The sequence below is a fragment of the Sinocyclocheilus grahami genome, unplaced genomic scaffold (genome assembly GCF_001515645.1).
Source record: "Sinocyclocheilus grahami isolate Dianchi unplaced genomic scaffold, SAMN03320097.WGS_v1.1 scaffold353.1, whole genome shotgun sequence".
NCBI lineage: Eukaryota > Metazoa > Chordata > Actinopteri > Cypriniformes > Cyprinidae > Sinocyclocheilus > Sinocyclocheilus grahami.
In genome coordinates this window covers 1,016,998-1,039,606 of record NW_015505532.1, presented here as the reverse complement: position 1 = coordinate 1,039,606, position 22,609 = coordinate 1,016,998, and the positions used below count along the sequence as shown (strand labels likewise).

The following is a 22,609-nucleotide window of genomic DNA, read 5'->3' as shown; positions in this document are numbered from 1 at the left end:
ATTTAAGAGAAATACATGCATACTGAGAATTGTTTTAGGTACGTCACCCAGCTCTAGTCATGGGTATATAAATAACAGGATCATCAGAATAACTATTCTAACTTGTTCACACAGTGGACCCTTTAGCACCCTGGTGGTAGAACAATTGCCAATGATGGTCTGCAAAAGCAAAGATCTTCATGGATACACATTATGTCAAATGCAGTGAAAAGGATAGAGAGGTAATGTACTGTTACTCACTGCTTTTGCTGGCTTTGACCTTGGCCAGCAGTTTCTGCGTAGTAGCTAGGTCTCCATTCTTGACCGCTTGCAGAAGATCCTGCTCTTTTCCCATGATCTCCACCAGCCAGTACTCCACCAGCGTCCCACACGAGTCCTGCTCCTCCCTTACACCTCCATACAGCGGCGCAACCACGGCATGAACCTATCCCAGAATCCTCTCTTTCGGTAATGCTACAGTCGGGGGAGGTGACAGCCAGACGTCTGAAGGATCCACAAGCATCCAGATATCCGTGCTTCTCCAACAATCATGTCATTAAAATCAGCAGACTTCAGCTCTCCGTTTGGTTATGGACACGGAAGGCCGGAGAAATGGAAAATCTATTTCACCTTATAAATTGCCTTCCGGTTTTTCGTTCTTAAGTTTCCACAGCCTTTTCAGGGTAACAAAGTCGGTTTTGGTCGCGTGGAGCTCAGTTTCTGGGAACGCAGAGGCCCCTGCTGATGCTGTGGTTTAGAAAGCTGAGAAGACCGGAGTGGCACAAGCAGACCAAAACCTGAAAAAGAAGTGGGCAAGAAAAATAGTACTGTTAATACATCAGCCAAGTACAGTGTATGAGCAAAGCAGCAAGAGGGAGAAAGTAATGCTGAGAACAGAAGCCCACTATGAAGCTCTGACAGCAAGCCTTTTGTGATCAAATAAAGACTCTTTTCACCTTTCAAACAATTCCTTCTCAAGGAAAGGTTACAGGTAGATTATTCATGCTTAAAGGGATAGTTCACCCAATGCTGTAAATTCTGTTATCATTTAGCCACCCACGTGTCATTTCAAAACTGTATGACTTTCTTCTGTGGAACACACAAAAAAGATATGGTACTGTTCAAAAGTTGTCGTTTTTTTAAAGTAATTAATTATTTTTATTCAGCCTGGAAATATGACAAATAATGTCTTTAAATGTCTTTTAGAAGACAAGTCTTATAAAAAGACATTTAGATTATAAGAAAATCTATTTCAAATACATTTTATATTCATCTTTACATTCATTCAAAGAATCCTAAAATGTGTCACCATTTCCGACATAAAAATAGCAGCACAACCATTTTCAATATTGCTAAAAAAAACAAAACAAAAAAAGTTTCTAGAGCAGCAAATAAGCAAAGAAGAATGATTTCTGAAGGATCATGTGGCACTGAAGACTGGCGAAATTATGCTGAAAATTCAGGTTTGCATCACAGAAATAAATTACATCTTAAAGAACACTAAAGTAGAATTTATTTTATTTTAAATCATAATAATATTTCACAATATTACTGTTTTTTCTGTATCAAATAAATGCAGCCTTGGTGAGCAGAAGAGATTTCTTTTAAAAACAATCAAAAATATTCCTGAAACCCAAACTTTTGAACGGTAGTGTATTTTGAACGGTTTTGCCCAAGTCAGTGGGGTTCAAAACAACACTGGACCTCACTGACATTTATTGCATGGACAAAAACATTTCTTTTTATTATTATCATTTTATTATTACATGACATGATGGTAGAACTTTCATTTTTAGGTGCACTACACCTTTAAGATAAATGTAACCACCAATATATGTCTATATCATATCATATCGAAGGAAAAAAAATAGAAAAAGAGATGCCCCCGGTAGACCCGCATGTCTGTGTGTCAGTAAGTCAATAAAAGTTTCTTAAAATAGAAGATATTTTGACCTTTTTAGCCATAAAGCAATGTTAGTTAGATTCCACAGAACAAGGCACGATTTCCGCAAAAACTGTCGGTAACTACGTCAGTAAAATGTTGCCTTTAAAAAAAAAAACAAATAAAGGTGACGTTCAGTGTCTTGCTCAAGGGCACCTCAGTCGTGGTATTGAAGGTGGGAGAGAGCGCTGTACATTCACTCCCCCCACCTACAATCCCTGCCGGTACGAGACTCGAACCCACAACCTTTGGGTTATGAGTCCGACTCTCTAACCATTAGGCCACGACTTCCCATAAGTATGCGACTGCACATTTAAAATGTGTTGGCCAAGCTTTCGTATCTGCATTTACATGCCTAACCCCAAATATGATGAGCAGCTCTAGTAGTAGTAGTAGTAATTGCCTTAACATCACAATTTAAAAACCTGCTGACGCCAGTATTCTAAGTCTCAAATAACATTTTAACAAGCCAAAAGAAACATGTCAACAAAAAAGGTTTAGACGGCATACCATCTCAAACATACATGCTGTCAAAGCAAAAAAAAATTTAAATCACAGGCTTAACAGTTAGTGTGGTCAGTAAAGGCAAAGAAAAGAAAAACAACAATAACCATATGCAGCGCAGCACATGGCAACTCCACATTCAGCGGTCAGGCTGCCCGGTGTCTCGGTCACAGCATGAGCATTAAACGAGCACCACACAGTCGTCACATAATCACTCCTCCATAACGCTGCACGGTCTTGCCTTCTCTACACACCCAAAAGACTCTGAGGGAGTAAGCAAAGCTGTCACTCTCAATAGCTGTAATCACGTCCTCTTTCATTTCCCTCAGGGCCAATAGTCTTTACACGCCAAACGAAACGTGTGAGTTTTTGAGCCATCAGGGTGGAGTGCTGTTATGATGGTTTTATGGCGTTTTGATTGAACTTTATGAGTGAGTTTACAGATGCTTTTTATTGTGAGGAAATCCGCAGTTCGAAAAAGAAAAGAGGAGGAACAGGACAGGTGAATGTGAAGGTGGACTGAACTGCTTTGACTGATGAAAATAACTCACAAACAGGAATAACGGTTAGACAAGCCCAGTAACTGGCCCTCATGTTTACAACCATCAATTTAATTTCAGGGATGCAAAAAATAAGCAATGCGTTAGTTGCTAATCATGGTTTTCCCAAGTACTTCTGGGAAGTTTGTATTTAGGAGTTTGGAAGTGGTAATTACGACATCAGGTTTATTCAAATCACGTTGGTCGAAGCAAGATGACAATGTAGCTACTCTACAAAAACACAGCAAGTTTTGTTAATTCTACTACAAAATGATGATTAAAAAATGTACACTAGGAGTGTTTTTGCTTTGTGTTTTAACTGAAGATGCTCCAAACGGAACCATTATTTCTAGTGTGATTCATATTTTGTACATGCAAATTTTATTGTAAATGAAAAAAACAAATATTACATTTCAACAAATTTACCATGAATGCTGAAGCTGCATCCATCCATATTTTCTGGGCTCAAACAAGAAGATGCGCTTCCTAGAGGACATTTATGAAACATGTTTTTTTTTAAAACACACACATACTCGGAGCTCAATAAATGGACGTGTTTCAAAGTCGGACAACGTTTAACTTGACACATTCTTAAAAACTGGCAGGAAAAATGCAGGTGCCAAAAATGTCCATCTAAATGTGTACGGCTGTAGTTGTACTGCTTTGAAATAGATCAATTTAAGAAGATGCAACTTCTCTCTTCTCTTCAACTAATCAAAAGAATGCTGTCAGCATGCTAATTCAAGCACCAAGGTTCAAAATAAAATCTCAACTAGTCGCCCTCACTAACTGACTGCTGCTATAATCAACCATCATGACCATCCATAATCCTAACCCAAGGGTTCAAGGTTTGGCTGGTTAGTGTAATCCAGTTAGCCCCTGCTGGTAGATGCTATAACAACTCCAAATTACAAATATTTCATTCTTCTATAAGAAATGTACTGCCAGTGACTGATTTTTGCAGGGCTCCACATGGACATCACAGCTCGGGACAGTCTTTAGTTAGTGCTGATATGATGTTATTTTGCAGCTCATGGTTTTTATGGCTCCGGTGACAAATAAAGGTTCTTTACTAGTTCCATAGAGAACCGTTAACATCCATGGAACTCTTCAAATGCACAAAAGGTTCTTAATAGTGGAAAAATGCTCTTTAGATAAGTTCTTCTGACTGTAGCACAAAAACACTTATTCTATGCAACTGCTGCAAAACTCCTTTTTAAAGCACCTTTATTTTTAAGAGTGCGAGATAAAAAGTAAAATCAGGATCTGAGATGTCGGGTTGCATACTTCTGTGGCTGCGTTTGACAGCGAGTAACCTCTATTGAGATGAATGGGAATGCTAATAGATGGCTTTCTGCAAGTATTATAGACCACCTTGTGCTGAACAGAAATTTTCTGAACACCTACAGGTTCAGTCCTGGTGTAACCTGAGGTTGATCAAGGACGCAGTGGTGATGAATCAACTCTTCTGGGGTTTAGAACTATATTCGTTGGGTTACCAGAGGTTTACTACTACACACCCCCATCAGTCCATACACTCTTAAAAATAAAGGTGCTTCAAAAGGTTCTTCAAGCGACGCCATAGAAGAACCATTTTTGGTTCCACAAAGAACCATTCAGTCAAAGGTTCTTTAAAGAACCATCTCTTTCTTACCTTTTTGTAATCTGAAGAACCTTCTTTCGCCACAAAGAACCCTTTGTGAAACAGAAAGGTTCTTCAGGTGTTAAAAGTTCTTTATGGAACCATTTAGACAAAAAGGTTCTTCTATGGCATCGTGAAGCACCTTTATTTTTAAGAGTGTACAGTACGTGTCTATGCACAGGCATCACATATGTGGCAAAATAAACAAACAATGATATGTCATATTTCTTCATAACACCATACAACCATATACCAAACGATAGCTGCTGCTAATTTAAGTTAAAGCACATCTAACAGAACACTGTAAACTGTTTAGCTTGTATAGTTGATATAAATTTGGCAGATTTTAATTCAATCTGCAAAGATCCATTTGGGGAGAAAAATCACCATGTCCACAGAGTCCGCCAAAATATCAGTTTTAGTTACTACAGATGAACTGAGAGGTAAATTGGTATTAGCCGCCGGTGTTATATAAAAAAAACATAAATAAATAGAAAGCTTATTGCACTTTATTATTACTTTACAATCTAAACAATATTGTATTATCGCAGAAACGCTAATTAAAGTTAGTATTTTTGTTTGAGCACACTAGAAAATGAAACCATAATTCGGTGAAGTCACATCTAACTACAGTTTTAAACAGATTAAACCTTCTCTATTAATACTTACCATTAATTTAGTGTAAAGTATTCATTTTCGATGTGGGTTGCTGCCATAACAGCGAGTCCAGGATCAGTCGCTGGATCACTCTCTCCAGTCCAACCACAACAACGAACTCAAAGTCACCTTCAGTCAACTCTTAGTCGATAAACACACTTCGCTGTAAGTGTGAGAGCTGCTACTCGCGCTCGAGTCTTTCATAAGCTATTTTCTCGGCAGTCCGTGTCGATAAACTCCAAACTGAGCGTCGGCTGCGATCTGCATGCGCGTGTTTTGAGAGCTCCAGCAGTGAGTGGAGTCGACCGGAGCGGTCCTCCCAGTGGGAGGGGGCAGCTCCGCCGCTCTGCCGCCCTCTGGGCCCCATCCGCCGCTCCGCCGCTCTGCCGCCCTCTGGGCCCCATCCGCCGCTCTGCCGCCCTCTGGGCCCCATCCGCCGCTCCGCCGCTCTGCCGCCCTCTGGGCCCCATCCGCTGCTCCGCCGCTCCGCCGCTCCGCCGCTCTGCCGCCCTCTGGGCCCCATCCGCCGCTCCGCCGCTCTGCCGCCCTCTGGGCCCCATCCGCCGCTCTGCCGCCCTCTGGGCCCCATCCGCCGCTCCGCCGCCCTGCCGCCAGACGACACTCACCGGAGCTCCTCCAGCCTCATCTTATCTAACATATAGGCTATTTGAAGTACAGTATAATAATGATTTAAAATAAAATAAATGTTCAATGTTTACATTTAGTCATTTAGCAGACGCTTTTATCCAAAGTGACTTACAAATGAGGACTATGGAAGCAATCAAAATCAACAAAAGAGCAATGATATGCAAGTGCTATAACAAGTCTCAGTTAGCTTAACGCAGTAGCCTACACAGGTTTTTTTTTTATTATATAATACATAAATACAGAATACAAAAAGAATAGAGCAAGCTAGTGTTAGAGGCGTTTTTTGCTTTTGTTAATTGTATAATTAATAAAAAGAAAACAAATAGATAGAATATAAAAAGATTAGAGAAGACGTGTGTTTGGTTTTTAGCCGATTCTTGAAGATGGCTAAGGAATCAGCCGCTCGGATTGAGTTGAGGCAGGTCATTCCACCAGGAGGGAACATTTAATTTAAAAGTCAGTGAAAGTGATTTTGTGTCTCTTTGGGATGGCACAATAAAGCGACGTTCACTTGCAGAACACAAGCTTCTAGAGGGCACATCATTCTGAAGTAATGCATTTAGGTAAAGGGGTGCAGAGCCAGTGGTGGTTTTGTAGGCAAACATTAATGCCTTGAGTTTTATGCGAGCAGCTATTGGTAGCCAGTGCAAACTGATAAACAGAGGTGTGATGTGCGATCTTTTTGGCTCATTAAAAATGTATCTTGCTGCCACATTCTGGATTAATTCTAAAGATTTTATAGAACTGGCTGGAAGACCTGCCAAGAGAGCATTGCAATAGTCCAGCCTGGACAGAACAAGAGCTTGAACAAGGAGTTTATTCAACATCAAGAAGATCAGGCCCTTTTTTTCGGATATGCTTCACAACTCCTTGTTCAAGCTCTTGTATAACATATATACTCTTGTATAATCAGGCCGTTTTAGCAATGTGGTCTGAGAAAGTCAGCTGATCATCAATCATAACTCCAAGGTTTCTGGCTGTACTTGAAGGAGTTATGGTTGATGTGCCTAAATGGATGGTGAAATTGTGATGAAACGATGGTTTTGATGGAACCACAAGCAGTTCTATCTTGGCAAGGTTGAGTTGAAGGTGATGGTCCTCCATCCAGCAAGAAATGTCTGTTAGACAAGCTGAGACGCGAGCAGCTATCGTCGAATCATCAGGATGGAATGAGAAGTAGAGTTGAGTGTCATCAGCATAGCAGTGATATGAAAAGCCATGTTTCTGAATGACAGAACCTAGTGATGACATGCAGACAGAAAAGAGAAGTGGTCCAAGAACTGAGCCCTGAGGCACCCCAGTAGTTAGATGTTGTGACTTGGACACCTCACCTCTCCAAGATATCTTGAATGACCCTATCTGAGAAATAAGACTCAAACCACTGGAGTGCGGTTCCTGAGATGCCCTTTGCCAATAGGGTTGACAGGATAATCTGGTGGTTCACCGTATCAAAAGCAGCAGACAGATCCAGCGAGATAAGTATTGAAGATTTGGAATCCGCTCTTGCCAGTCTTAGGGCTTCAACAACTGAGAGCAAGGCAGTCTCGGTTGAATGTCCTCTTCTGAAATCAGACTGGTTCCTCTCGAGGAGGTTGTTCTGTGTAAGAAAGGCAGAGACTTGGTTGAACACAGTTCGTTCAAGTGTTTTTGCAATGAAAGGAAGAAGTTAGTCTGTAGTTCTCTAAAAGAGATGGGTTAAGGGTGGGTTTCTTAAGTAGTGGGGTTATACGAGCCTGCCTAAATGCTGAGGGAAAAGCATCAGTGTGAAGGGATGTGTTAATGATGTGAGTGAGTGCAGGTACAACGGCAGGAGAAATGGCTTGCCTAATGGGAGATGAGATGAGATGGAATAGGATCAAGCGGACAAGTAGTAGGATGATTAGAAAGGATGAGTTTGGAGACTTCTGCCTCAGAGAGTGAAGAGAAGGATGTGAACGTTTGCAGGTAAGATGTGCTTGACAGATTGTGGTGTGGAAAATTGTGCACTGATGGTTTTAATTTTATAAATGAAGAATGTGGCAAAGTCATCAACTGTTAGAGTTGATGGGACAAAGGAGGGAGGAAAAGTTAGACTATACAATATATACAATATGTATCTATAGGATTAGTAAATTAGCAACATGTTAATCCACAAAATACGTACTTATATAGTCATATAGTGCCGTTCAAAAGTTTGATTTTAATGTTTTTAAAGACGTTTCTTATGCTCATCAGGGCTGCATTTATTTGATCAAAAATACAGGAAAAAAAGGAATTTTATGAAATATTATTGCAATTTAGTTTTCTAAATTTAGTATTGCAAAATATTTTTCTATTTTAATATACTTTAAAATATAATTTAGGCTACTCCTGTGAAGCAAAGCTGAATTTTCAGCATCATTACTACAGTCTTCAGTGTCACATCCTTCAGAAATCATTCTAATATGCTGATTTATAATCAATGTTGGAAACAGTGGGGCTTAATATTTTTGGGGACCTGTGGAATTTTTTTGTAGGATTTTTTGATAAATAAACATTTAAAAGGAAGAGTGTTTATTCAAGATAGAAATTTTGTGTTTGTACAATGTACAATACTATGCAAAAGTTTGGGGTCAGTAAATTATCTTTTTCTTTTTTTTAAGACATTAAAACTTTTATTCCGCAAAGATGTGTTAAATGGATAAAAAGTGATAGTAAAAACTTTGTAAAGACATTGTTAGAAACAATTTCTATTTTAAATAAATGCTGTTCTTTTTAACTTTTTATTCATAAAAGAAAAAAGTATCACAGGCTCCAAAAAATATTAAGCAGCACACTGTTTCAACATTGATAATAAATCAGTATATTAGAATGATTTCTGGAGGATCATGTGACACTGAAGACTGGAGTAATGGCTGATGAAAATTCAGCGCTGTGTCAAAGTGCAATATTATTTCACAATATTACAGTTTTTTTATGTAGTTTTGATCAATAAATACAGCCTTGAAAAGCATAAGAGAATCCATTAAAAACATTAAAAATCTTACTGATCCCAAACTTTTGAACGGTACTGTATGTATTTGTGTGATATAAAATGATCAATGAAAAATATTTTAAGAATATGGAAAGCACTGTTACATCAATGAGATCATTTGAACAACCAACATGAAATGAATACATGATACAACACACAAATAAGGCAAACATTGACATGCTTACATCAATAGTGGCATAAAAGTGCTGCAGTTGTTACCTTAAAGAGCTATTCTACTTGATTTAACCTGCAAAAATTATTTTTATTTTGTTGATTCTGTAATGTTAAATAATGTAAATTTAGAGTTTAGAGATCAATTTAGTTTAGTTAATTGAGTTACTTTAAATATTCCCATTTTTAGGTAACTTTTGTTTTGTACTGAGCAATAAAATGAGTGTGGAGAGCATCAGATAATTTGGTTTTGGGAGAATTTGTCTAGGAGAAAGAACTGATCTCATTTGCGATTAGTCTTTCCTTTGGGTTTATGGCTCCATTGCTCATCCCCAAAACATGCATTCACTTGTTGTTGTGTAGTAACTCAAAACTAATGGAACTCAAAGTTTTTGTAATGTGCTGAGAATATGCTAACATAAAACTGTCTGAAGAAGTTCAACCATCCATGGGCTCATTTATATGCTTAAACTTGCATGTGCACACAAACACTGTGATCTAGAAGTCTCTTTCTTCAGCCAAAGATCAAAGTGCTTCCTGTCTCCTCTCAAATGAAGTCATCTGGAACAGGATAGTGAATATGGCTCTGACAAGTGCCTGAATGAGACTGTGTGCTTGTGGAGAACCAGGTGAAAACTGGAGAATAAGGCTTGTGGTTCTGCATCCCTTCACCTGCTCCCACAAAGATAAGGACGCGCGGTGATCAAAGGATCAGGGGCTGCTATCACCTTCCGGATATCCCACAAACAGATGTTGCACACCTGGGGCATGGTTAAATAAAGCAGTTAATGTCACCATCACAAGCTAAAACATAGGGTAAAACCAGTACCTCGAAGCAAAAAACAGTTTATTTTCTTTTGAAGGTTTTTTTATAGAGTAAGATTCACCGCACAAAACAAAGGATATTTTTAAAACAAAATAAAGTGCCATCAAGTCCATCACTGTGACATACTTGGAAATATTTCTCCTCAAACTTTGTTGTAATTCTAGCCCTGTATTATTTTCTCTTTTTTTGTCTGTTAAACAAACGGGGATCCTACACTGTAAAAAAAAATCTGTGACATTTACGGTAAAATACCGGCAGCTGTGGTTGTCAAAACTTCACCGTTAAATATGTAATAGCAACATTTTAGGTTTTACAGACTTAACTTAAATTCACAATAAAAAAAACGTATTTCATTAACTGATGTAATGTTAATAAACCAGCATACTGAAGTATTTTTGAAGTCGTTTTGAAACATTGTAATACTGATAACCACCAAAAACAGGTGGTGATTAGAAAGTCACATGATGAATCAAAGACCAGCACAAACAGCTCTTCCACAAGCTGAGAAGGGATATACTAATATATATATATATATACATACAGTGGGTACGGAAAGTATTCAGACCCCCTTAAATTTTTCACTCTTTGTTATATTGCAGCCATTTGCTAAATTCATTTAAGTTAATTGTTTTCCTCATTAATGTACACACAGCACCCCATATTGACAGAAAAACACAGAATTGTTGACATTTTTGCAGACTTATTAAAAAAGAAAAACTGAAATATCACATGGTCCTAAGTATTCAGACCCTTTGCTGTGACACTCATATATTTAACTCAGGTGCTGTCCATTTCTTCTGATCATCCTTGAGATGGTTCTACAGTAACTAGTAAAGTAACGCATTACTTTTTAATTTACAAGAGAATATCTGTCTAATATTTTTTTTCTTTTTTTCCAATTTATTGATTGACGGCTCTCCTGTCCTCATGTTGTGAGAAATCAGAAGATGCTGCTGTAGTTCTAAAATAAATATGAATATGCATTCATTCATCTCACTCACGAAAAAAAAATAAAAAACACAGATTCAGTATTCCTCAAAATGAATAAAATTAATGCAACTCAGAATATGACGCAAACCTGCAATAATTAAATGTTAAACAACACAAATACTCTTTATGTATTTAATCCCATTCTATTAACCAATGTCTTTGCTTCTGACCTTCGATGATCCAGGTCAACCGTACTAATAAGCCAAAATTACTCTAGACGAACATTTGTGTGTCTTTGTTTATTGCTGAAGTGTGTTGAAATGTCTTCTTCTGCATTCTACTGTACGGACGTAAATGTACTTTCCCTTCAGCCTGAGGTGCATTCATTTCACTTCTGGTGTGAAAAGGCTTTTATATTTGCCAAAAAATATAACTTTTTTATTTTAAAAACAAACAAGCAAGCCCTGTCTAGATTTTAAAAGTAACGCAAAAGTAACGTAACGCATTACTTTCCGTAAAAAGTAACGTGATTAGTTACTTTTTTTTATGGAGTAACGCAATATTGTAATGCATTACTTTTAAAAGTAACTTTCCCCAACACTGGTGTCTTTTGAAAATAAATCCACATGAAGGAACAGGCAGGAGAAACACAGGAGATAAACACCAATCAACATTAATAAGGGAATGTTTGCTCGGTAACAACTACACTGTTCTCAGTGGCGTGCGGTGGTGTTTTTTGTTTTTTTTTTAAATGATGATGCAAAGTTCCCACAATTGTATTCTTTTTATTATTATATGTTTTTATGTATCAGTTGCCAGAGTTCCTGGCAGGAGTCACAACCATATGTCGCCATTTCTGCTGTAAACTACACTGTTTTATTTTAATAAACTAACTAACTAATAAGCTAAATTGCATAAGGATTTTCCCATAAAGAACATGCACACACATAAGGAGTGCCAGCTGCTGCTAGCCAATAGCCTACTGTATACGCACACACGCGCTCACTCACACACACACACACACACACACATTTATTTAGTCTATTTATTTAATGTAAAACTTTAGTTATTAACTAGTTGTTTGCATATTACTATATTAGCTGTTTATTAGTAGGCTACTCATAAAGCACATACTAATGCCTTATTTTGCGTGACCATATATTCTTACCCAATACCTGAACAGTAATTATTAATAGTCTATTGAGGCAAAAGTCAATAGTTAGTTAATTGTGAGAATTGGACCCAAAACTAAAGTGTGACCATATGTATGTATGTATGTATGTATATGTATATATATATATATGTTGCCGAACCAGTCAGCTGCATTCCTGGTGTCTCTCAAAAAAAAAGTCCTGCTGTGAAAGAAGAAAGTATGGTCAAAATAGTTGGTGTATATACTAATGTTACAATTAATGCCTCAACTTGTAGAGCATTTACAGTACATGACATAAATGATCTTTTCTAACAATGAATGCTTTCTATAAATATTCTAAATATATTACTGCTGTTTTTCATTATAAAATAACAGTAAAAATTGTTTGCAACAAAACTTACGAAAATTACACATGGTTTTGCAACAAATAAAAAAGGTTATTACTGTTAAAACATTTTGCTACAGTTTAAGTAATAGTCTATTGAGGCAAAAGTCAATAGTTAGTTAATTGTGAGAATTGGACCCAAAACTAAAGTGTGACCATATGTATGTATGTATGTATGTATATGTATATATATATATATGTTGCCGAACCAGTCAGCTGCATTCCTGGTGTCTCTCAAAAAAAAAGTCCTGCTGTGAAAGAAGAAAGTATGGTCAAAATAGTTGGTGTATATACTAATGTTACAATTAATGCCTCAACTTGTAGAGCATTTACAGTACATGACATAAATGATCTTTTCTAACAATGAATGCTTTTGTGTGTGTATATATATATATATATATATATATATATATATATATAATCATCAGACCCTTTTGATTGAGACACCTACGTTTTTATTGATATTTTATTACATTTTATCATTGATTGATTTTTTTATTTATCATCCTGAAGGATGACTCATTCTTCCTCAAATCTGGCGAAGATTTTGTACTTTGTTTTATCAACCATTTCTGTGCAGAACACAGAAATGATCATGTTGTTCTCCAAATACAAAAGTGAACATCTCGGCTGGAGAACTTTCTGCCCAAGCAGCTTTGTGTAGGGATTTAATTTTGTGCTCATCTGCTTGTTGGTATGTAGTATGCATAATCAATTATTTATAAAAATAAAAAAATAAATAAAAAAATTGCAATGTCTGTTGCCGAACCAGTCAGCTGCATTCCTGGTGTCTCTCAAAAAATGTTTTCCTGCTGTGAAAGAAGAAAGTATGGTCAAAATAGTTGGTGTATATACTAATGTTACAATTAATGCCTCAACTTGTAGAGCATTTACAGTACATGACATAAATGATCTTTTCTAACAATGAATGCTTTCTATAAATATTCTAAATATATTACTGCTGTTTTTCATTATAAAATAACAGTAAAAATTGTTTGCAACAAAACTTACGAAAATTACACATGGTTTTGCAACAAATAAAAAAGGTTATTACTGTTAAAACATTTTGCTACAGTTTAAGCATGCTGTTTAAAACCGTGGTTATTAAAATTGTAATTAAAAAAAAATAATAATTTTTGTTTGTTTTTTTTGTTTTGTCATTTTTGTAGTGCTTACAAAAAATGCTATACTTAATTGAAGTGCCACGCAAGTTGCAGCAAAATGTGCCAACAACGCAAGTATTACAAAATGTGACATTAAAAAGTGTAAAAGTCACTAGTTATTAGAAAGTAACTCTGTCCAACAGCGACACCCGCTGGTAAAGTTAAAAAGAACAGCTGAACATCAGTTAAATAAAATATATTGTTACTGCCTTTTGTTGTTATTTTGGAATAAATGTAAAAATACGTAAAAACACTAACTTGATGAGATTTATTGGTTTTCATAAACAGAATATTACATAGTGTAAAACTATAAAATATACTTGTATTTGGCCTTTTTTATGTATTGTTTATTTAACTAGGAAAATGTGACAACAGTAAGTGTAACAGGGACATACATTTAAAAAGCATGTGTGTGTGTGTGTGTGTGTGTGTATATATATATATATCATCTCCAGGTAATAAATAAAATATATGAACAATTCAGTGCTACTTGACATAGCATTTATTACAGTACAGAAACTATTCTGCCTTATTATGTGATAAAAATGGGGGAAAAAGTGTTTGTAGTACATTAACAAATCATTTATTTGTTATTGTCCAACAGTGTATCTGATTTCTTAGCCAATTAAAAGAAATAAATATGAGAAAAAATAAAGTTTCCTATATTCAGTATATATATATATATACAGTGGGTACGGAAAGTATTCAGACCCCCTTAAATTTTACTGTCTATACAGCTAAGCACTCCTCGTGTATGTTCTTTATAGGAAAATGCTTATGCAATTTAGCTTATTGGATTCATATTCTGGTCTCATCTGCTTGCTGGTATATAATATCAAATCAAATATCATCAAATATTTTAGAAAATATTTTATATTTTATAGCAGAAACGGCGACAAACGATAGTGACTCCTGGCACGAACTCTGGCAGCTGATACATAAAAATGTATAATAATACCTGCGACCTGCCGCTGCCAGGATTTGCGCTTGCTCTCTCTCACAATCAGGGAGAAACAGAACAGGTGTAGAGCTAATTCACAACCAAGAAAACAGATTAACAAAGGAACTCAAGGAACTGTGAACACAGAAACAGAACCAAAACAGAACATAAACATGACAATATCTAGCTGTCTCAGCTCTACTGAGTTAGGAAGTATTTTATCCCATTAACATTTCAGTGTATTAAGGTTTTAACGACAGCACTTTAAAATAAATTCTAAATGTATTCATATCTGATCTGCTGCCCTTGCAGATAGAGCTAGATTAAACTGCATGGCTATGGCATGCTATTTTGTTGTTCCACATTATTTAGCTTAATGGACATATATACAGGCTGAATAGGAGAGGACCTAGGATTGAACCTTGGGGGACACCACGTCATTGCGGCCCATTTAAAGTAACCTGTGTTCACACAGAATTCCTTGCCTTCTAGATATGGCCAAAAGAGACAAACCCAGTTTTCCAGTTTGTCTAAGAGTATATTGTGATTGAGAGTACAGCACTAAATATCAGTCAAATCATCACTGATATTTTACCTTACTCATTATTTAGTTGAATAGAAGCATGGTCTCTGTGCTGTAATCTGATGGGAAACCAGATCGCAAATTCTCCAAGTAACACTTTGAGTTAAGTAATTTATTTAGCTTATTAAAAATAACATTCTCAATGATCTCGCCTATAAAGGTTGCAGGAGAATAAGGGCGCACCAGAACAAAATACTGCTTTGGCAATTTCATTATGCAGTCTTGTTACTTGTTTTTCAGATGTCCCAAGATTCACTGAAGTTACATCATGTCCTTTTTTTGCCTCTGATATAGCCACAAGACTTTTTGAGAGTGCAGCTGCTTCCACAGACATCCCTCCATCTCCATGTCATGGTTAGCATAGAAGACCAGCAGCTTCATCACCTTGTCATAGTAATGGTCTGAGAAGTCTTTGTAATTTTCTGTGATAAAGCCATATGCAGAGACCTGAGGGAAGAGCCAGCAAGCACAACATTAATTTGACAAAACCTGGACCAGTAGGTTTCAGGGCCATTCTAACAATAAATAAAAAGCTTTTATAAATAAGGATTTCAAATGCTGTTTTATTGATAAAAAACATTTGGAGGTTTGTTGACCTGGTCACAAGTGTAAAGCAATCAAAAGCATCAGTGCACCCGTGCTGGGCATGTTCAAATCTCTATATTGCTCCAGCTGTGGAGATTTTAGGAACCTGTTAATCAATAATACCATGGCATTACATTAAGAGAGAAGGGAAAAATGTGACAAAATTATATGTAGTCTAATGCATAGGAAATCGTTCTCACCTTTCAGTCACATATTGAATGAAGGATGAATGGATCATCTTGAACTGATGTGTTTCAGTATTATATCCAAAAAGTTCTGAGGGCCTGTTTTAATAATCAAATAAACTCAGCAGTTAGTTAGTATGCAAAGGACATAAGCTAATATTGAAATAAAAACATAAAATAAAACACAAACTGGTAGAATGCCTTTTATAATTCCAAATGAATTCAAGTAGCATAAAATAACTGTTTAAATTTAAGGAAGCAAAATAAAAATGGAATCAAATGTAAAGAAATTCATAACACATTTCATTGTTCAATATTATTTACATATAAACAAATGATCATAAAAACTTATATAGCCAATTTTCCATAAGCATAAATCATTCATATTTGAACTGAAATGTATGGCTCCCAATTATACAGAGTGAATTTAGGTACATTTGGCCATTTATTACCATTATTTTCAACATCGACAGTGAATTCAGCAGAGCGATTATGTTATTTCTATATTTCTAATCACTTTGGAGCGTGAGCTTGTATTATAAGTATAATCATTTCTCACATATTTTACACAACAATGAATGGCCTATATGTTCTGATATTACTGGATGTAGTAGGCTATGTGTCATATACACATTTATTATTAGTATATATGGTTAGCTCAATATATTGAGTAATAATCAGTAATCACTTTTGGTCAATGTTAATTGCTTTAGGAAACCTGGCCAATTCAAACTTCATGAACTGAAAAGGAGGAAATTGTTTACAATAATAAGAATTTATTGTAACCTGTTATGTGAAGTAAATATCAACGTGTAGGAATCTTATTGTTAAACCTGTCACCTTTATCAGGTCCCGAGGGTACAGACACACCCTGGATGGCAGCTGCCAGCATCACATAGTCTCCAGTTTCGGCAGGGATACAAATATACCCAGTGCCCTGTGACGCCAAAGACTTCACTGTAGGCCAGCAGATGACAACAAATGACAACTGAGAACTTATAATAATTCCTAAATTTTGAATGAGAGGGTCAGTTACCGGATCACATGGCACTTTGTCGAAGCCGTCTTGGTAATAACCAATTAATGAGTTCTTGAGAGAGTTGGTGGTGAAGCCTTAGAAAGACGTCTTTGTCCCTACATCATCCTCAAACCCTTGGATTATTGCCCATTTACCCTATAAATAATGATCATTATTATTAGCATCATGGTTGTGCTGTCATATGTAAGAATTTTCATGTAACAAGCACTTTTTTATTGCCAGGGTACAGAACGGGTGGCAACAAAACCTCCCACAACTTCCTAAACTTGTCTATGAAAGCCTGTAGACCAGGGCTGTTCATTTGAGGGCCGGATTACTGAATTGAACATTTGAGGTGAACCAAGGGGGTGGGGGCCTATAAGATGAGAAATTAAATTGAAATGCATATTGAGCAGTAAAATGAACTGATATTAACAACAGTAACTATAAAAAGGTATGATTTTTATAGGCTTAAATCAAAGTATTCTGACCAGTGTTGGGGTAACGCATTATGTAACTGTCAGGATCCTGCACTGACAGTCTTGTCTGTCCTGTCCTTGTTTAATGTATCTTTGTTTATTTTCTGCCTGAGCACATGGCTGTGTCTTTGTTTGTGTTGGCCATGTGCTCCTCTTGTCCTGCTTCCTCATTTTCAATCACCACGCCCCCTTGTTTAGTCCTTGTTTGTCCAATTGTGTTCACCTGATCCTCGTGTGCTCTGATCCCTTTATATTGTGCTCATTTCACTCTAGTCTTTGCTGGTTCGTTTTGTGTGTGCATTTGCCGTGCTATTGTCTTTAGTCTTGTTAGAGCTTACTATTTAGTATATTGCATCCAGTCTGGTTTTCTTGTTGTTAGTTTTTGTTCTTGTGTTTAGTCTACAGTCTTAGTTTAGTTCTTTTATTTTAGTTCCTGAACCTTTAATTTTAGCCTTTTATTTTCTTTCTAGTTCAGCAAAGTTGCTGTCTTGTTTTTATTTATTTTGTTTGTGTCCAGTCTGGTTTTCTTGTTGTTAGTTTTTGTTCTTGTGTTTAGTCTACAGTCTTAGTTTAGTTCTTTTATTTTAGTTCCTGAACCTTTAATTTTAGCCTTTTGTATTTTCTTTCTAGTTCAGCAAAGTTGCTGTCTTGTTTTTATTTATTTTGTTTGTAGTTCGAGTCAATTTTTCCCTAGCTTTTTCCTATTGTTATCCTTTTGTTTTCACAAGTTCGTTTTTCTTCCTAGTATTTATTTTGTTTTTCCATTTCAGTTTTATTTCCCTATAGTCATAGTTTTGCAAGTTTGTACTTTTGATCCGTGTCTCTCCTGTTGTCTTGTCTTTGAGTGTGTCTGTCAAGGTGGTTCCTGCCCTGCTTCCTGAGTCCTCCCTGGTCACTGATTCTTCTGACTTGGCAGACATTTTGGTGCTTCAAGAGTTACCATCCCCAGGGCCAAGCCTGTGGTTCCTTGAGCTGCTACCTAGTCCCCTTTTGCCACCGAGTCTGGAGCTTCCACGACCAGCCCGTTCACCTGTCGTGTGCCCTGCCTTATTGTGTGGACTGTCTTCCTGCCTCTTCCTTTTGTGCTCTCATTTTGTTAATAAACTGTTTCCCCTGTCCATTCTGCATTTGGGTCCTCCCTTGACAAGTAACTAGTAAAGTAACCCATTACTTGTAAACATTTTTCAAATAAGGAACGCAAGTTACTTTGCTTTCCCATTTATTCACTGACACCTTCCACGACCAGCCCGTTCACCTGTCGTGTGCCCTGCCTTATTGTATGGACTGTCTTCCTGCCTCTTCCTTTTGTGCTCTCATTTTGTTAAACTGTTTCCCCTGTCCATTCTGCATTTGGGTCCTCCCTTGACAAGTAACTAGTAAAGTAACCCATTACTTGTAAACATTTTTCAAATAAGGAACGCAAGTTACTTTGCTTTCCCATTTATTCACTGACACCTCTCCTCTCTCTGTGTTGAGACAAATCAGGAGTGAGGTGCAGAGGCTTCAGCCTGAGGCTTATTAATTTCACTTTTGGTGTTAAAGGCAGTGGTCAAAAATAATGATATTTGGGGTTTTTGTTATTAAAAGACATAAGCAAGCCCAGCCCAGGTGACAAAAAGTAATGCAAAAGTTTTGCATAAGGCATTACTTTCTGTAAAAACCATCTAAGCAACGCAATTAGTTACTTTTACTTGGAGTAACGCAATATTGTAATGCATTACTTTTAAAATTAGCTTTCCTTACAACAAAATATCTACATTTTTCAAATAAGGGAACGCAAGTTACTTTGCTTTCCCATTTATTCACTGACACCTCTCCTCTCTCTGTGTTGAGACAAATCAGGAGTGAGGTGCAGAGGCTTCAGCCTGAGGCTTATTAATTTCACTTTTGGTGTTAAAGGCAGTGGTCAAAAATAATGATATTTTGGGTTTTTGTTATTAAAAGACATAAGCAAGCCCAGCCCAGGTGACAAAAAGTAATGCAAAAGTTTTGCATAAGGCATTACTTTCTGTAAAAACCATCTAAGCAACGCAATTAGTTACTTTTACTTGGAGTAACGCAATATTGTAATGCATTACTTTTAAAATTAGCTTTCCCCAAAACTGATTCTGAAGTTGAGAACCCCACGTAAAAGCATGCATGGCTCCACACTATCGTGCTTAAATGTAACTATGATTATGGTTAAGGTAAACTATATTTGTTTTAAAAACAGTCTAAACACAGGTGAAAAACTACACGCACTATACAAACGAGAAACTGCCACAGTTTATAATAAATGTAATACAACTTAGGCCTACATGACTATGATAATAGAAGTATATCGTAATTGGTGTCTGTAGTTGTTGCATTCTCCGGTAGTTTGTTTTTAATGTGCCGTCTCTTCAGGTGTGTTTCGATTGACAGGGTCCCTATAGTGTTCACTGCTCCCTACACACGGGATATCCGTTGAAGTGGACTTTTCTGACAATAATCGCTCATTTGGAATGCCCTGCAACATCATCAAAGGCAACAACGTGTAACATAAATTAAATTTTGTAATTTATTTTAAAATGTAGGCAAGCCATGTTCTATAAACAAAGGCATAAAATATAGAAAAACATAGAAAATCTGGCCACTTAAACACTATATGCCAAAAAGTATGACAAATACGCCCTTCTGATTTATGGTTTTGGCTATTCCAGTAACTGCAGAGAAAACAAATCTTAATGCAACACCCTACAATGATATTCCACGGTTTTGATGACGTGATTCTATTATTACAGTACATACTACACATACTTCTGGAGTGTGCTAAACAGTAGCGATAAGAAACAGGCAGGTTTGAAACGTTGCGCTGCTGTGAACCCATCTGAGCTCTTTGAGCACAGGCTTATTTTATTGGAAGTTCACAGTGTTGACAGCACTTTGATTTATGGAGTGATAAAAAGGGATATAGGCCTACAACACTCCACGCTGTATGTCAATAAAATGAAAGAAGAATTTTAAACTTGGCTTTATGTAATGTCCAGATTTCTGTTCTGGAAATGTATGCAAATTTGTTTATATTTAATTAGATATGCATATTTAAGAAGCATATTTCTGAAAACTTGAAATACAAAATTGTCTAAACGTACTGCGATTAATCAAGTGGGGGATTAATGGCGATTAATTCATCAATCAGATCATTCTTTTGTCAGACCTCTTATGCATACAAAAATTTCCCTGGATTATTATAATTAATGACAGAAAGAAGGTTTGGAAATTATAAAAGGGTGTAACAATAGTCATGTCACGATTCGGTTCAATACACAATACTGCTACCCTCACGATACGTAAAATGGTTTGTTTGTTAAACAGTTAACAAAAAGTCCTGTTCATTAAAATGTTAAATTTGGTGTTTCATCAGAAATGGACTTCAATATGTTTGGACTTCTGCCCCATCACAGGGCATTGGTGACACCAGAAAAGAAATATTCATGATTCTGCTCAGCTAAAAATACAGAATTATGTACTCCGTCTCTGACTACATACATTTGAAAAAGTTAGAAATATTGTCATTTATGAAATAACGTTATATTTTACTAATAACTAATAAACATGGAAGGTCAAATGTGTGACCATCTAGGTTTACTATATTTAATGCGCCATTTATGGTTTAAGTTTTAGAAATGTCAGTACAACACAAGATCAGGAATAAAGCATAAAAATTTTTATAATAATAGTAAGTACATGTAACAAGGACACCTTAAAATGAAGTGTTACTGAAATTTATAAGAACATATCATCTGAGAATGACCAGTATTACACCGTGTCCTAAGTACACGCGACAAAATCTTTTCCATGTTAATCAGAGTTTTTGTCCTAACTAGCCGCGACGGCGACACGCTAAATTTCTAACTTAGAAACGGTTTCTATTTCCGCGACGTCGGAACAACAACATACAAACTACAGATAATTTCAGGTGATTATGTGCTTTATTCAAAGTTAAACGTGTCTAATATGAGTTTAAATATCATTTTGCGTGACCTTATAGCCATACTGAAAGCAACAACAGATAGTTTACCTCAGATCTTGAAAATAACTTAAAGTAAATATGTCTGTTAAAACCGTGAACTCACTGCGAACCGAGTGTATTCCATGACAAAGATTTTATCTGTCACTCAGTATGTACATTTAATGGTGTTAAAAAGGTTTAATATTTATGAATTAGATTATAAACGTATCCATTTCATTGCGAGAGCAGTGCGCTTCCAGAGAGAGCCCGTCCACGCACGCTTTTGATTCTGTCGCGTCGCATCTGGTGTGGACAGGGGGCACTGCTAGCAATTTTGGGCCCTATGAAAAATATGAGGTTGGGCCCCCTACCGCACCAAACATACACTATATTGCCCAAAGTATTGGGAAAACTCAATAAAACTAAAAAAAAAACTCATCGCCAAACACCAATGACTTGTACATGCATACAATCATTTTAGACACTTCCAAAACTGTGGCAGAAAAAACGGAAATACAATTTTTAAATACATGAATTATGTTTCCATCTTTGATTCCACAGTTTTGGAAGTGCCTTTTTCTGTTCTAAAGAAGGGGGTGTCCCAATACATTCGTCCATATGTATGTACAAGTCACAGTGTTTGGTGATGAGTTTTTGGCTCAAGATCTGCATTTTAAGTCACACCAGAGGAGTTCAGCTGGGATTAGGACTTGGCTTTCTGCAGACCAGTCAAGTTCTTCCACACTGACTGAATCAATCTTTTTTTTTTTTTACCTTGCCTCATACACAGAGGCATTGTTGTGTTAGAATAGAAAATGGTCCTGTTCAAACTATTGCTATAAAATTAGAAGCACACAATTCCCTAGAATAGCATTATATGCTTAAACATTAAGATTTGTACTCATGGAAATTACTAAAGTAGTCAAACCTGTGTATTAGAAGGGGGTGTCCCAATACTTTTGGCAATATAGTGTGCAAGCCAGCCTAGCTATTCAAAATCTTTGTCTGCAATTTAATAATATTGACCTATTACTTTTGACCATTAGGTATCAGTAACATAATTCAATCTGAACCTGTTTTATGGACATAGACTTTCTGTACCACACTATTCTGCTGATATGGAATGAGTTTGACTACTTCATCAGTTATATTAATAGAATTGCTTCACTGGGGCAAACAAAAATATCCTAAAATAATAAATAGGATACCCCGCATTTCCAGCAGTATCCAACATTTCTCAATCATGATCTTACACAACTAAATGTGACTATTAGCTTAACGGCTGTATTCCTTGTTTGCTAGCTACCTATGCACA

At 36.5% G+C, this 22,609-nt stretch overlaps 1 protein-coding gene and 1 long non-coding RNA gene across 2 annotated transcripts in view; both read right to left on the bottom strand.

The window, feature by feature from the left end:
• Window positions 1–329: 329 nt before the first annotated feature.
• Window positions 330–5,561, bottom strand: LOC107548701 (uncharacterized). Its single transcript, XR_001604487.1, has 2 exons — window positions 5,276–5,561; window positions 330–776 (listed from the first exon to the last, which is right to left on the bottom strand). It is a non-coding gene; the product is annotated as an uncharacterized lncRNA (long non-coding RNA).
• Window positions 5,562–15,315: 9,754 nt separating this feature from the next.
• Window positions 15,316–22,609, bottom strand: part of LOC107548689 (ST6 (alpha-N-acetyl-neuraminyl-2,3-beta-galactosyl-1,3)-N-acetylgalactosaminide alpha-2,6-sialyltransferase 2) — a 9,978-nt gene continuing 2,684 nt past the window's right edge. Inside the window, 5 exon segments of the mRNA XM_016229476.1 lie at window positions 15,316–15,508; window positions 15,656–15,745; window positions 15,840–15,923; window positions 16,658–16,761; window positions 16,861–16,998. Of these exon segments, the coding sequence (XP_016084962.1) occupies window positions 15,316–15,508; window positions 15,656–15,745; window positions 15,840–15,923; window positions 16,658–16,761; window positions 16,861–16,998 (609 nt within the window).